Below are 13,667 nucleotides of genomic sequence, written 5' to 3' on the forward strand. Positions count from 1 at the left end.
GAGAGTATATTCACAGGAGCCCCCCGTTCAAAGTAATGTCGCACGCGAATGGTACCCTGACCACAAGAAATGAATGCATTTAAGTGACATTGCAAAGTAAGACTCTAATTAATGACTGACCACATAAAGAGGACTCAAGGTAGTTGTATAGGTTGGGTGCGAAGAATTGTTACCCAAAGTCAGGAAGTCAAGGGAAACAGCAGTTTTGTTGCGAAAGGTCCTATGGTTGGGTTTCGGAGCAAGAAGGAGCTATTATCAGGTAGAAATGTCCAGTGGGCAGTTCTAGATTTATGACTGAAGTTGGGAGAGATGTCAGGGAGGGAAATAAATGGCTGTGGAGTGTTCGGTGATGAGATTATAATTGAAACCATGAAAGTGTATAGTTCCTCTCGCTGTAGTTTCAGTTTCTGGTGCTGTTCAAACAGTGGGTTATCTAAACATTTCAGCTGCACAGGAGATTGAAACACTATATCTGAAGATGAAATAGACGATGGTTAAAATTCTCTCAAGTTCTGAGATTCTCTAGACCTTCTCCCTTAGTTAGAGAAACAAGACCTAGGCATGGGGCCTGTGATTGGGAACAACAGTCAAAATCAGCCGCGATCCACCCCAACGTTGTAGGGCTAACTTGGACAGCTCCACATCCGAGGTTGGCACTGAGAGGGACCAGTGAGGTGTGTGATTGAGACCAAACATGGATGTGGAATTTGAAGAAGATGTGGTCTTTGGGGTTCCAGCATGAGCATTCACAATTTTGCAGAGAGTTTACTCATCGGGATAAACGTGAGCCGTGTGTGCTGATTGATAGCGCTCCCTATCCCCCAATGTCAACTCTCTCACGTCGCCTATTTTTCTGTTTTTGTAGAAGATAGATGAAGAGAACGAGGCGAACTTGCTAGCCGTCCTCACAGAGACACTGGACAGTCTCCCCGTGGATGAAGACGGATTGCCCTCATTCGATGCACTGACAGATGGAGATGTGACCACTGAGAATGAGGCCAGTCCTTCCTCCGTGCCTGACGGCACCCCTCCACCGCAGGAGGCCGAAGAGCCGTCTCTAGTAAGAGCCCTTCCTACTGCTTAACAGGAATCGGAGTGGCCTCTGGCTACCCGCTGCCTGGGCATGATGTAGTGACAATCAGGTTTGGACTTTCGATTTAGACTGGGGCCGAGAAACAACTCCCGAGCACACTCAGAGTTGCAAATTCTGTGATTCTGTGTTTAAAAATGTTGGTAATAACAGCCTTCACGTGGACTCACTACAGTTTCTTTTCATGGCCTTTTGCTACGTACGCGCGTGTGTTTTTATTTCCTTGGCATCGTTTATGTTCACGGTAGAAACGTAGAACATGCAGACAACCCAAAAGGAATAGACCCAGAAATTCCCCTGTACAATCAAGTAGTCTCTAATGTTAAAAAGAGATTGAAATCTCCTCTTGTTTTGAGATACATCCTTATGTTTGTGAATTTGAGGTAGATGTCTAGTTGTTCATGTTACTTATTATTTTATTGTTTGCAGATGTCCTAGTTCATTAAGAGATTCCTTATGGTCGGGCATTTAGTCTTTTTCCAATTTCTCACCATCATAAATTATATAATAATCGACACATTTATAGTTTTATTCCGATGCCTACGATTCTAGAAATAAAAAGGTAGATCAAGGGATATGCAATATTTTCAGGTTTTGCACCCATAATTCTTATGAAGATTGAAAAATAATAGCACATTTGCAACCTAAGTTCCCTAAATTTATGGGAGGCAATGAAGAGTGAATTTGTTGGCAATGAGGAGTAAATTTTCTTTTGGATGCAGTGCTTGACCAGAATTTTATTAGTTCTAAGACACAGTTTACCTTCTCATCTATGGTAGCCATTTGTCATTTGCCATAAATCTGATGTAAGACCACACGATGTAAATTATGGAAAGCTATCCTCCAAACTTTAATAATGTTCCTTGGCATGCCGTTTAGAGCTGGTCTCTTTTCCATCTCTAAGTTTTGTTTTTTTTTTTTTAATGTTAAAAGCACTCCATGTAAACACATGGATACGCTACTTGTACTTCCCTGCCTTTCGAGATTTGTGGCTTAGAAGAAACAATCTCGTAAGTTGTTTCCTGCCCCCTCACCCCCCAGCATTTCTCCACTTGCCATTGCTGTCTAGTACTTTGATGTCTTTACATTGATACCAGATGATTTTCATCCACATAATTGGCTCGACTGGGAGGGGTTGTTGACTCAGCGTCACACTGCCTGCTTAAGCCTGGAGGGCCTAGAAGGCCAGCAAGCCAAATGAAGAAACCGAGGCCAAGACACAGTAAATGCTTTGCCTGAGCCAGAATCGCATCTCCTGACTCTATCGATTCACAAATCTTTTTCAGAGATGGCCCCTCTTTACGCCTAAACATCCTTTGAATCAGTGAAGTTAAACTGGATTGTGAAATATCATTCAAGACATTACAGAATATTTTATTTTTTTTCCCCCTTGATTCATTTGGGTTATTGAGGGGAAATGTACTATATTCTGTCCCTAATCCCCAGCTCCTCACTTAGCAGGACAGCTTTCCTCACCTAATAGGTGTTTGGAAATCCTTTTAGGAAGATCCCTTTGCCTTACTTTAAAAAAAAAAAAAAAAGACAATACTCAGTCTCGAAGGTAGGGAAAGGAAATACCTTCGCAGTTGGTAGTGTGACGCCAAATTTTTTTACTTTTAAAAAATACGTTTCCTTTAGCACTATTGTGTTCAGGTGTGACTATAACGAGTGAGAGGATTGATTTTTCTAATGAATGAACTTTAAGTTTAAAATTCCAGTAACTTATTCTAATGCTTAAACGATGCATAACTTTTCTTGCTTTTCCCCTTCTCTGATACGTTTCTAGCTTAAGAAGCTCTTACTGGCACCAGCCAACACTCAGCTAAGTTATAATGAATGCAGTGGTCTCAGTACCCAGAACCATGCAAACCATAATCACAGGATCAGAACAAACCCTGCAGTTGTTAAGGTACAACGTAAACTTTTTAATATAGGAGGGAAAGTAACAAAGGATTTTGCTTGAAGCAGTAAAACAAAGAATAGGTTTATTCCGACGTATTCAGCTGGGATCCTGCAGTTCCTTTATAATGTGAAACAATATGAAATGGGTTTCCAAAAGCAGCGCTCCAGCTACTTTAAGCTAGAAAGAGTTCATTTGTGCTTTGTCTTTGGATGATTGGAATGGAAGCTCCGCCGTCTGTTACTCCTTGCCCACTTTATTAATACACGCGGCAATGTGGGTTCCAATGAAATTTGCTGATAGGCTGGTATTATCTACGAGTGACTTTAAGATGCAGGATTGCCGTTTTGCCAGCTGTCTAACCTGAGAAAGATTGCTCTGGAATCACCGCAAAAGATCTATCTCTGCCATTAATTGGATGGAATGCTGGCAATGACATAATTCGGTTAGCGGGCTGTATTAAACAATGTTTGTCTTGCCATTCACTGTGAGTGAAAACGGAGCGTTAAGGGGTACTTAAGAGAATTGTGAATACGGGGCTCCGGCAATCAGTGGCAAATTAAGGTTTAAACCAGCTTATTTTTTTTTATTCACAGTAAAGGCGCTATAGGGTCTTGTTAGTTACATGTTGCTGAGTAGGAACATTGAAATGTAGGAGAAATGAAATAAAAAGCTGCATAAATGTCATTTAGGAATTTTAAATGTAATTTTCTTTCCTTGTTCTGCAAACAATTATTCACAGCTCATAGATCTAGTACACTTAGACTGAACACTTCATTGAAAATCTCATCTCTTCAGAAAACCTATATCCATTCTGATAAGGTTCAGTTCACTAATTTTAGCTTTCTTTATGCCTTGTTTTTAAGACCGAGAATTCATGGAGCAATAAAGCGAAGAGCATTTGTCAACAGCAAAAGCCACAAAGACGTCCCTGCTCGGAGCTTCTCAAGTATCTGACCACAAATGATGACCCGCCTCACACCAAACCCACAGAGAACAGGAACAGTAGCAGAGACAAATGCACCTCCAAAAAGAAGTCCCACACACAATCGCAGTCTCAACATTTGCAAGGTAGGCCGGGGACCGAAACCAGGCTGGCGGTGAGGGCGCCCGAGGCAGAGCGAGCATGCACCCGGCTGGGATGCCGCGACTCCGGGCCTTCGCTCCACCGCTGTCTCTCTCGAGAGGGAATTCAGCCCTTGATTATAGACTTAAAAGCAAAGCAAAACCAAACAGAAGCAACACCTTCCTTGGACACAGGTTGTCCTATTCGGCTGACACGCAGCCTCATGCACCATCACCAAAAGGCACCTGAAATGTGAGCTTGGGTGGGGAGCGGGTGGGGGAAGGTTTATGTGAAACCTGAATTACTGAGATAATTGAAATTCGGAGCAAGCTGGGCCAGCCAATATTAAAAAGCTCCCCGCCCCTTTTCTAATAATGGAAAAAAACGAGGCATTGTTGATTTGCTGTATATACCTTAAGAAATAGTACATGGCATTTGTGCAGCCTCTCCCAATTATTAAGCACATTTTTTTTTAAAGACCCCATGTTATGCTCCTAGATTTATTTTGTAAATAAGGATTTGGAAATTTCTGGAATTTATTTTTATTTGCTTTCTATTAAAATATATTGCCCAGATCAAACTATGCATCTGGGTTGATTTTTATTGTCCTCATACATTCTGGAAGGCTGATGCGTTTGAGGCAGATCGGAGTGATTTGGGGAAAACCTGTCTTGGCAGAGATATAATTTTCTTTCTTTTTTGTCTTTTCCCTCAAAACCTCAACACCGGCCTATCTTAGAGGCCCAAAGGAAGCTTGTTGAAAGTTGCTGTTGCTTTCAAACATCCCGGCTTCCACATGAACCCTACCTTTAACCTGGTGGTGGAAGCAGATGTATTCTTTTTTTTTTCTTTTAAAGATTAATTTTTAATTGAGAGAGAGAGCGTGTGTGTGTGTGTGTGTGTGTGCGCGTATGTGTGAGAGAGAACGCGGTGGGGGGAGGGAGCGGGAGAGAGTCTTAAGCAGACTCTATGCAGAGCGTGGAACCCACCTGGGGGCTCGATCTCACAACCTGGAGATCATACCTGCACCGAAACCCGGAGTCGGATGCTTAACTGAGTGCACCACCCAGGTGCCCCAGAAGCAAGCATATTCTAAAATAGCAATTACAAACACCCACTTCTTTTTTCCCTTTTGTTTCCCCGACTTCCCCTTCCAGCTGCAGAGTGGTAGTCCCTGATCCCTGTTTTGAACCATGATTATTTCATACAGGTATGCTGTTGCTGCTGCTTTTAATAAGTATTTTCTTTCCAGTGTTTTCAATTTCCCTCTCTCATCCCTACCTCACCATAAACCTTCAGGAATGTTCTTTTAAAGTTTTAAATTGGCTCTCAATTAGCTTTTCCATGGTGGATATCTCAAAATCCCTTGGCCATCCTTTTCTGTCAGTTCAGGGAAAGATATTTATTGAAACGGGCCAAATCTTTTAGCAGCTCGCCTTTCCCTGACTGGTCCCTTACACACATGCACTGGACCAGTTTTTCTGAGCAGGACCAACAGGGCTGTGGGATGCAGTGGTGTGGAGGGTCTCAGGTGAAGGGAAGCCAGCTGAGCTCACTCTAGTGAGCGGACTGAAAAATTCACTGGGATCCTCTCAACCTTGTCCCAGTGTGTCCTAGTCATCCGTTCATCTTCTGGAGCTGAATTTGAAGTCTGAAGCCAGCTATTACCCTATAGTCAGTGAACCCAGACCAACAGCACATGTTCTCAACATCTTTATAATTTTTATATTCTTAAATTTTTATTTGGCCCTTCTGGATTTTTAGAGTTTTGGAGTTTTTTGGCTTGTTTTTTTAAATCCACTTACCACGAATATTACTGAAAACTTTTACAGACCATGGCAGTGAGGAGTTAAATTGGCCTATGGAGGATATATTTTTTAGATGAGACCTGCTATATGTGGATTTTTTAAAAAGCTGTATGCCTGTGGCAAAGCATAAAAATTTAATCCCAGAACAAAGCCTATTGACGAAAACACAAAAAACCCCAAACCAAACAAACAAAAAACCCACAAAATTCCTATAGTTATTAAAGGCCTAAAACAAAACAAAATAAAGCAAAAACATGGCTGGCTGTGAATAACCAACAAGAAATAAGTGCTCAGGTTCAGGATTTTTTTAAATCGTTGTTCAAACTTTAAAAGTAGAAAATATATTAGCGATTAGAGATAATGACCAAGGACCTACCGAGGTTTACCTTTTTTGTTGTGATGTTTTCTCACTGAACTGCATGTATGCTCTGTGATATCGTGTGGTCAAGTTCTTTTCACTTCCTTAGGATAATGGCCTGACCTTTGGCTCATGTTGGTGTCCCCTGTATTCATTTATTCATTCATTTGGTAACGTATTCATTCATCAAAAAGACCATGATCTGCATGAACAAGATGCATTCCTGCCCTCAAGGATCTTAGAGGCCCTGGTCTGTTAGTCTTTGGAATAGTGTGGATTAAACTCCCAGTAAACCAAATCAGTCCTCCGCTAGTGTTAGCTTTCGTGAGTGTGGGAAATTCAGGAAAGAGGTTCTCTTACTGTACGTGGTTTGGGGCTGGACCTTCCTAGGGCCTTCGCTTCCTGTTTGCCATTGGTCCCACTAAACATGGCCACTGCCCATGGCTCTCCTTCCAGTGCCCTTGCCATCACCAATACCCAACTATCAGAATGTTGGGGATCTTCCTTTGAGTATTTCGGATAGCCTACCCTACACCTTGAAAACTGAAGTCCCAGAGACCGATTTTCAACGTGTATTTATTGCGTGACATAGCACACAGTTCGTATTTAGTGATATCTGCTATGGAGCCTCTATGCATGATCCTAATTATTAGTCGAATGCCAAAAATGTTGGTAAATTTCTTTCATGAGTGTGTTCTTTTAGAAAGACTCATTATATCAGACATACAAAAAAAATTAATGTAAAACCAGTTCATTTATCTGTATGTATAAAAGCCAATCAATCAATGTACCTAATTTGTAGAAGACAGCGTGAACTTCATATTTCTGGATGCACATTGGATAGATGATAAACCATTCAATTGTTTAAAAACTAAATCTAAATCGACAAATTAAATATGTAAATACTATTTATCCAAGTAAAGTATGTAATTTCAGCCTAATTTGGACATAAATAATATTTTCACATTTCAAAGGACCTTAATTACTGGGGTTGATTAATTTACTTTAATATCTACTGAATGCAATTCCTTTTGGTAATAGGAAAAAGGAAACATATTCTGGGCTGACTCTGCCAGTAACTAGTTTTATGGCCCTGGAAATATCATTTCACATCTTTAGATCTCAGTTTTTTCATCCATAAAATAAGAGTTTATTCTAAAGACCTTTTTAGTTTCAAGTCTATGATTTTCATTACGTAAATGACTATCTCTTGACCTTTTGAAAGTAGTTATGTTAATGAGAAAAATTGACATAAACCTACATACATATAAATATATCTTTATAGTTAAGCATATATATATATATATATATATATATATATATATACATAATATGTGGATGTATATCCCAAGTACGTTTCTCATCATGTTTTCCCCTCCTTCTGTTCAAAATACAAGACTGCCAAGGAGAAGCAATTGAAATTTTGGAGTGAGAAGAAGATTCTTACTCCACCCTTCCTAATTGGGAAATGCCTCCTGTAGGAGGTAAGATTTAGGAAGCATAAAAGGAAGTAAATGAGCTCTCTTTGCAAGTCTATAGGTCTCTCAACTGATAAATGCAGTTATCTTACTTTAGTTGTCTATAAGATTTGGGGATTTGAATCCCTTTTACACTGTCTGGGTCAATGTCCACAATTTGTCATAATCTTTCAATTAATTTCCAGTAAATGGAATGGTTATTGCTTGAGCTTTGGCCTCATAGAAATAACCTATTCTCAGGGCTAGATATAAAATTCTACATTTTAGGAGAAAAATCAACTGAATATTCATAACGTTCTGTTGTCTTATAGTTATTCTGCTGTTTTCTTGTCTAAACAAACCGTGTACTGTATTCCAAATTAAAATAGAACACATTATTTCTCTCTGATGGTATGATGCAAATTTTGTATCCTTAACCGAGATGCTACATTTTGGGGAAAATTCTGTTTTTGTATGTGTTTTTGAATGATAGTTTACCAATGCAAATGTTGTTTGGAATTTGTTTTAGCATAATGGACTGTTGTCTGACTTTGATCCAATATTCAGGGATTTCCTTACTTGAGTTTTCAGTTTCCAGTTTCCAACCTGATTGTAGTAGGAAAAAAAAAAAATTCTTAAAAAAAAACCCAGAACTCAATATTTCATAATCAGTTTCCTTTTTTTTTCTTTAGCCAAACCAACAACTTTATCTCTTCCTCTGACCCCAGAGTCACCAAAGTAAGTATTAAGAAATGTAACCATTTTCAGAAAGGGAAGGGGGTTCTAATACATTTGGCTACAGCAACTCCATTTCAGTTTGTTTTTATAAATGTGCCATATCTTCCAGTGACCCCAAGGGTTCCCCATTTGAGAACAAGACTATTGAACGAACCTTAAGTGTGGAACTCTCTGGAACTGCAGGTAAGCCCTGTATTTCACTTGGAGCTCTGTGTGTGTGTGTGTGTGTGTGTGTGTATGTGTGTGTGAAATATGTATTAAATAATAGCACATATTCTCTATGTGATTAATGAAATTAACAAATTATACAAGCAACGTTGGATAAGAAGTTACCTATAAATATTTCTACCTTTTTTTTTTTAAGAGAAGACATGTATTGTATGTCAGACATGGGCCAGACCCTCTGATGTATGTTATTACTTTAGATCCCTAAATAACCCTATGTCAGATTAAGACACCAAAACTTGAGCAGGATGAGAAATTAACATTTATTGGTCTCCCACTCAATAAGTGTGCCAGGCGTATGAGTGGTTTTGACTAGTTTCACAATGACCTCATGAAGACAGTGGTAATTTTCTCATCTTTAAGATAAGGATGTTAAGGTTCAGAAGTGCTAAATAATTTTCCCAAGATCACAGCGCTAGAAAGCAAGGAGCAACATTTTGAATGCCACTTTATTCATTATATCAATGTTTTAATTGGAATCTTGTGTCACTCACCATTATACTTAACAGTATAATGCTTTCCTATATATGTTACCATTTTTATATCTTTTCAGCAAAGGAGAAAACTGAAAATGTGCCCGTTCACCAAGACAAAATGTGCTTATGTGTTTTAAAACAAGAGTGATTTTCTTCACCATTTGGACTTCTGGACTCATTTAGTCAGTCTTACTTTATGCACTGTAGAGAAAGGAGCTTTAAAAACTTGGAATAAGCCCCAAGTAACTTAATAATCCACAGATTTCCTAGGCAGACTTATAAGTTGGTTGTAAATGGTGCCTTTGCCCTGAGTGCTTTAGGTTTAGATACTTGAACTTTCTACTCCAGAAGGTGAATCTTAGGCTGCCTGAACAAGAAGTTCCTTGACTCTGGCCATTGCTGATAAGGGTAAAGGAACAGTAACTTAAACAAGGTGCTTTCAACCAGAACTATAGTGTCTACATACACCATGGTCATTCTCCCTAAGTTTAATTTCACACTTTGAGTTTGCTAAATTATGAAAGGTCATAAGGAGTTTGCTTCTTATGAAGGGTCTATTGCATGATCACATGATTTGGTCAAGCAGTAGGGTAGTTAATTTCATGGTGTTTATATATATATTTTATGTGTGTGGACACATTTATGTGTGCAAATGTCTATCTTTATATGCATGCATACATGTGTACATATATACTCACCCATAGGCATATGCATAACATCATTTCTTAAATAAGTTATAATTACTTATATGGTTATAAGTAACTTTTATGTATATATATATCATATCCAGTAGAGGCCTTCTTATCTGACCAATAAGAATGAGTATCTGGTGGGTTTATAAAAAAAAACTGATTAAAGTATCCAATGTCATTTTGCTTTTGCCTAAGTCATATAAAGAAACATTCAAAGATCAGATTTTTTTGTATAATAAACAGAGACCTTTGCCTTGAACTTAAAAATCCTAACTGGCAATCCATTAATCTTTCTGGCACAAACTGTAGTCATGATGTATCTTAGATGGTATCCACTGTTCATTTCTTGCTTTTTAGAGGAAAAGAATTAAAGATCTTTGTGTGGTAGTCTGAGCACAAAATCATTCTAGATTTTTATGCTTTTCCTATAAATAAATAATAATCATAATTTACCATGTTTTCCCAGTGTTTCCAATACCACCTGTCTATAACTGATTGGACAGCTTCTTCTTTCAATGACATACCTTTATTGGTTCGCAAAATCATTCTAGATTTTTATGCTTTTCCTATAAATAAATAATAATCATAATTTACCATGTTTTCCCAGTGTTTCCAGTACCACCTGTCTATTACTGATTGGACAGTTTCTTCTTTCAATGACATACCTTTATTGGTTCTTCTTATGGAAACATTTTTTCTTATACTTCATACAGTGGCATAGTATTTTGTTATCTTACATAATTCCAGTTACCACTATAATAGACATCAACTGGTTTGGGAAATACTACTGTGGCTCATGATAACAACTCCATTGAAAGGAATCTATTAACTATGAGTATTCAGAATGTTGTATTAGTCACTTTTTTTGTTTCAGAGGGAATTGAGAAAGCTTCCACTTTGTATAGCCACACCGAGGCTTCTGTTAAAAGGTTTTTATTAGAGGCACCTGGGTGGCTCAATTGGTTAAGGTTATGCCTTTGGCTCAGATCATGGTCTTGGGAGAAGTCCCCTTGGGAGACTCCAGAAGTCAGATCAAGCCCCACTTCGGGGTCTCTGCTCAATGGGGAGTCTGCTCGTCCCTCTGTCCCTCCCTCTGCTTGTGCTCTCTCACTCTCTCTCTCTCTCTCTCTCTCTCTCAAATAAATAAATAAAATCATAAGCAAAAGGCTTTTTATAATTCTCATAAATAATAAAGCTTACTATAAAAGTGTCAAGAATATAAACTAGTGGGAAAATATTCATAATTCTTTTTTTTTAATTTACTTATTTATTTGAGAAAGAAAGAGAAAGAGAGAGCATGAGCAAGGGGACTTGCAGATGGAGAGGGAGAGGGAAAGAATCTCAAGCAAATTCCCTGCTGAGCACAGAGCCCGATGGGGAGCCTCTAACCCACAACCCTGAGATCATGACCTTAGCAAAAACCAAGAGACAGACACTTAATTGACTGAGCCACCCAGGTGCCCCTATTCACAATTCTAAGGTGCAAAGTTATCCATAGCATTTTCTTCCTAAGGATAATCTTATACATTATATTTGTTTATACTATAATCATTTTGTATATATAATTTTGATCCTGATTTTTCAGTTAACATTTTAATGAGACAATTCTTTTATTATCACAGACCCTTTATTATCAGGTTTTTAGTGTGTTGTATGACATTAATCTTAGTAGTTACATCAAAATTTATTTAATCACACTCGCATTATAAATTTAGGTTGTTTTGAAGTGTAACCATTTTGAAATAGCACTGCTTTAGAAATGTTTGTTCATAATTTTTTACAGAAGTATAGTCGACATACGATGTTATATTAGTTTCAGGTATACAACATCGTAATTCAACACTTCTATATATATTGCAGTGCTTGCCATAATAAGTGTAGTTACCACCTGTCACCATACAAGTTATTACACTATTATTGATTAATTCCCTATGCTGTGCTTTTTATCCCTGTGACATATTTATAACTGGAAGTTTGTACCTCCTCATCCCCTTCACCTATTTTGCGCATCCCTCCACCTCCCTCCCCTCTGGCAAACATCAGTTTGTTCTCTGTATTTATGAGTCTGTTTCTGTTTCTTGTTTGTTTGTTTTGTTTTGTTTTTTAGATTCCCTACATAAGTGAAATCATATGGGATTTGCGTTTCCCTGTCTGACTTATTTCACTTAGCATAAGACACTGTAGATCCATTCGTGCTTTCACAAATGGCAAGATTTTATTCTTTTTTATGACTGAGTAATATTCCATAATATATGTATACTACATCTTATTTATTCATCTATTGCTTTTCTGTTTTGGTTATTATAAATAATGCTGCAATAAACATAGAGATGCATATATATTTTCTAATTACTGTTTTCATCTTTGTTGAGTAAATACCCAATAGTAGAATTACTGAATTATATGGTACTTCTATTTTTAATGTTTTGAAGAATCTCCATATTGTTTCTAGAGTGGCTGTGCCAATTTATATTTCCTCCAGCAGTCACAGGTTTCTTTTTTTTTTCCCCCTACATTCTCATCAACACTTGTTATTTCTTGTATTTTTGATACTAGTCATTCTGATAGGTAGAAGGTGATATTTAATTATGGTTTTAATGTCCATTTTCCTGATCATTTAGTGATGTTGAGCATCTTTTCATGTGTCTATTGGCCATCTATATGTATTCTTTGGAAAAATATCTATTCAGGTCCTTTGACCATTCTAATCAGATTATTTGTGGGTTTTTTTTGTTATTGTTGCTATTGTTCTATTCATAAATTTTATCTTATTTTCTCAAAATAAATTATTATTAGTTTTTAATAATGACTACAAAGATATAATATCTTGGTGTCTTCTGGTATATATTGCCTCATTGCTTTCCTGAGAAGTTCTTTCATGGATAGCCCTATTAACCCTACATGGATATACTTGCATTTTTGCACATTTCCAAAGATATCCCATGCTAGCATTTTTGAAATGTTATATATATGAATATATCATTTTAATTGCATTCCTTCCATTAGTGAGATTATGATGTTACAAAAAGCACTTCTATTTCCTTCTTGTAAAAGTTTTAACATTTTTCTTATTGATAGATACCTAATTTTAAATAATTTAGTGATGACTTTGAAAGTTTAGTAGCCTACACTATTGAAAGACAAGTAGAGATTTATAGAAGATACATTTTTTTTACATATTTAGAATCCTTAAAAATATACACAGTGTATTTATTTCTGTCAGTGAATCAGAATTTATCTGACTGGTTTAAATCTTTTTCTCTTGGTGCTTTGAAAGATTATTGGGTACAGTGGAAATCAGTTTACCAACATGTTTTTAATATGTGCTCTATGCTTTCAATATGATGTCTTAGGAGATATACATCGAATAGAAGACCTAGAGGCTGATCCATATAAAGCATGAAGCATTGCAGTGGCCTTCTAAACAGATGTTCTTGTGTTTAAGATGTGGGTTTATAGTTTGTTGGGGGAAACAACACACATTGTACAAGTAGCATGAAGGCAAAATATTATTTATTATCTATAAGGTTTTGTTACCTCCTAAGAAAGATGGACCCAGAGGGTGTTTTTGAGTTTATTGAGTGTGGTAGTTTTAAGTGTGAAGGTGCAAATTAGAGAAACTGAGGTAGGGCCCAATTGCATTACAAAGTAGAAAGAATGTAGAGCTCTAGGAAAACAAGGGGACTGAGGAGGAACTTGGAAGAAGAGAAATTTGGAACTTGATTGGAGGATGGTGTGAGGAAGAGTTTTTTGGGGATAGACGTATGTTTGAAATGCTATGCAGTATGCGATGCTTATGATCACCATCTCCTCGAACAATCTTTAGTAAAATTTCTTGCATGGTAGGAATTGAAGGA

At 37.5% G+C, this 13,667-nt stretch overlaps 1 protein-coding gene across 5 annotated transcripts in view; it reads left to right on the forward strand.

The window, feature by feature from the left end:
• Positions 1–13,667, forward strand: part of PPARGC1A (PPARG coactivator 1 alpha) — a 641,509-nt gene that overhangs the window by 596,526 nt on the left and 31,316 nt on the right. For all 5 annotated transcript variants that reach the window (XM_072737984.1, XM_072737985.1, XM_072737983.1 and 2 more), the window contains 5 exons: positions 866–1,060; positions 2,877–2,999; positions 3,857–4,061; positions 8,372–8,417; positions 8,527–8,600. In XM_072737984.1, the coding sequence (XP_072594085.1) occupies positions 866–1,060; positions 2,877–2,999; positions 3,857–4,061; positions 8,372–8,417; positions 8,527–8,600 (643 nt within the window). The remainder of the gene's footprint in view (positions 1–865; positions 1,061–2,876; positions 3,000–3,856; positions 4,062–8,371; positions 8,418–8,526; positions 8,601–13,667) is intronic.

Source organism: Vulpes vulpes, chromosome 14 (assembly GCF_048418805.1).
Source record: "Vulpes vulpes isolate BD-2025 chromosome 14, VulVul3, whole genome shotgun sequence".
Classification (NCBI taxonomy): Eukaryota; Metazoa; Chordata; class Mammalia; order Carnivora; family Canidae; genus Vulpes; species Vulpes vulpes.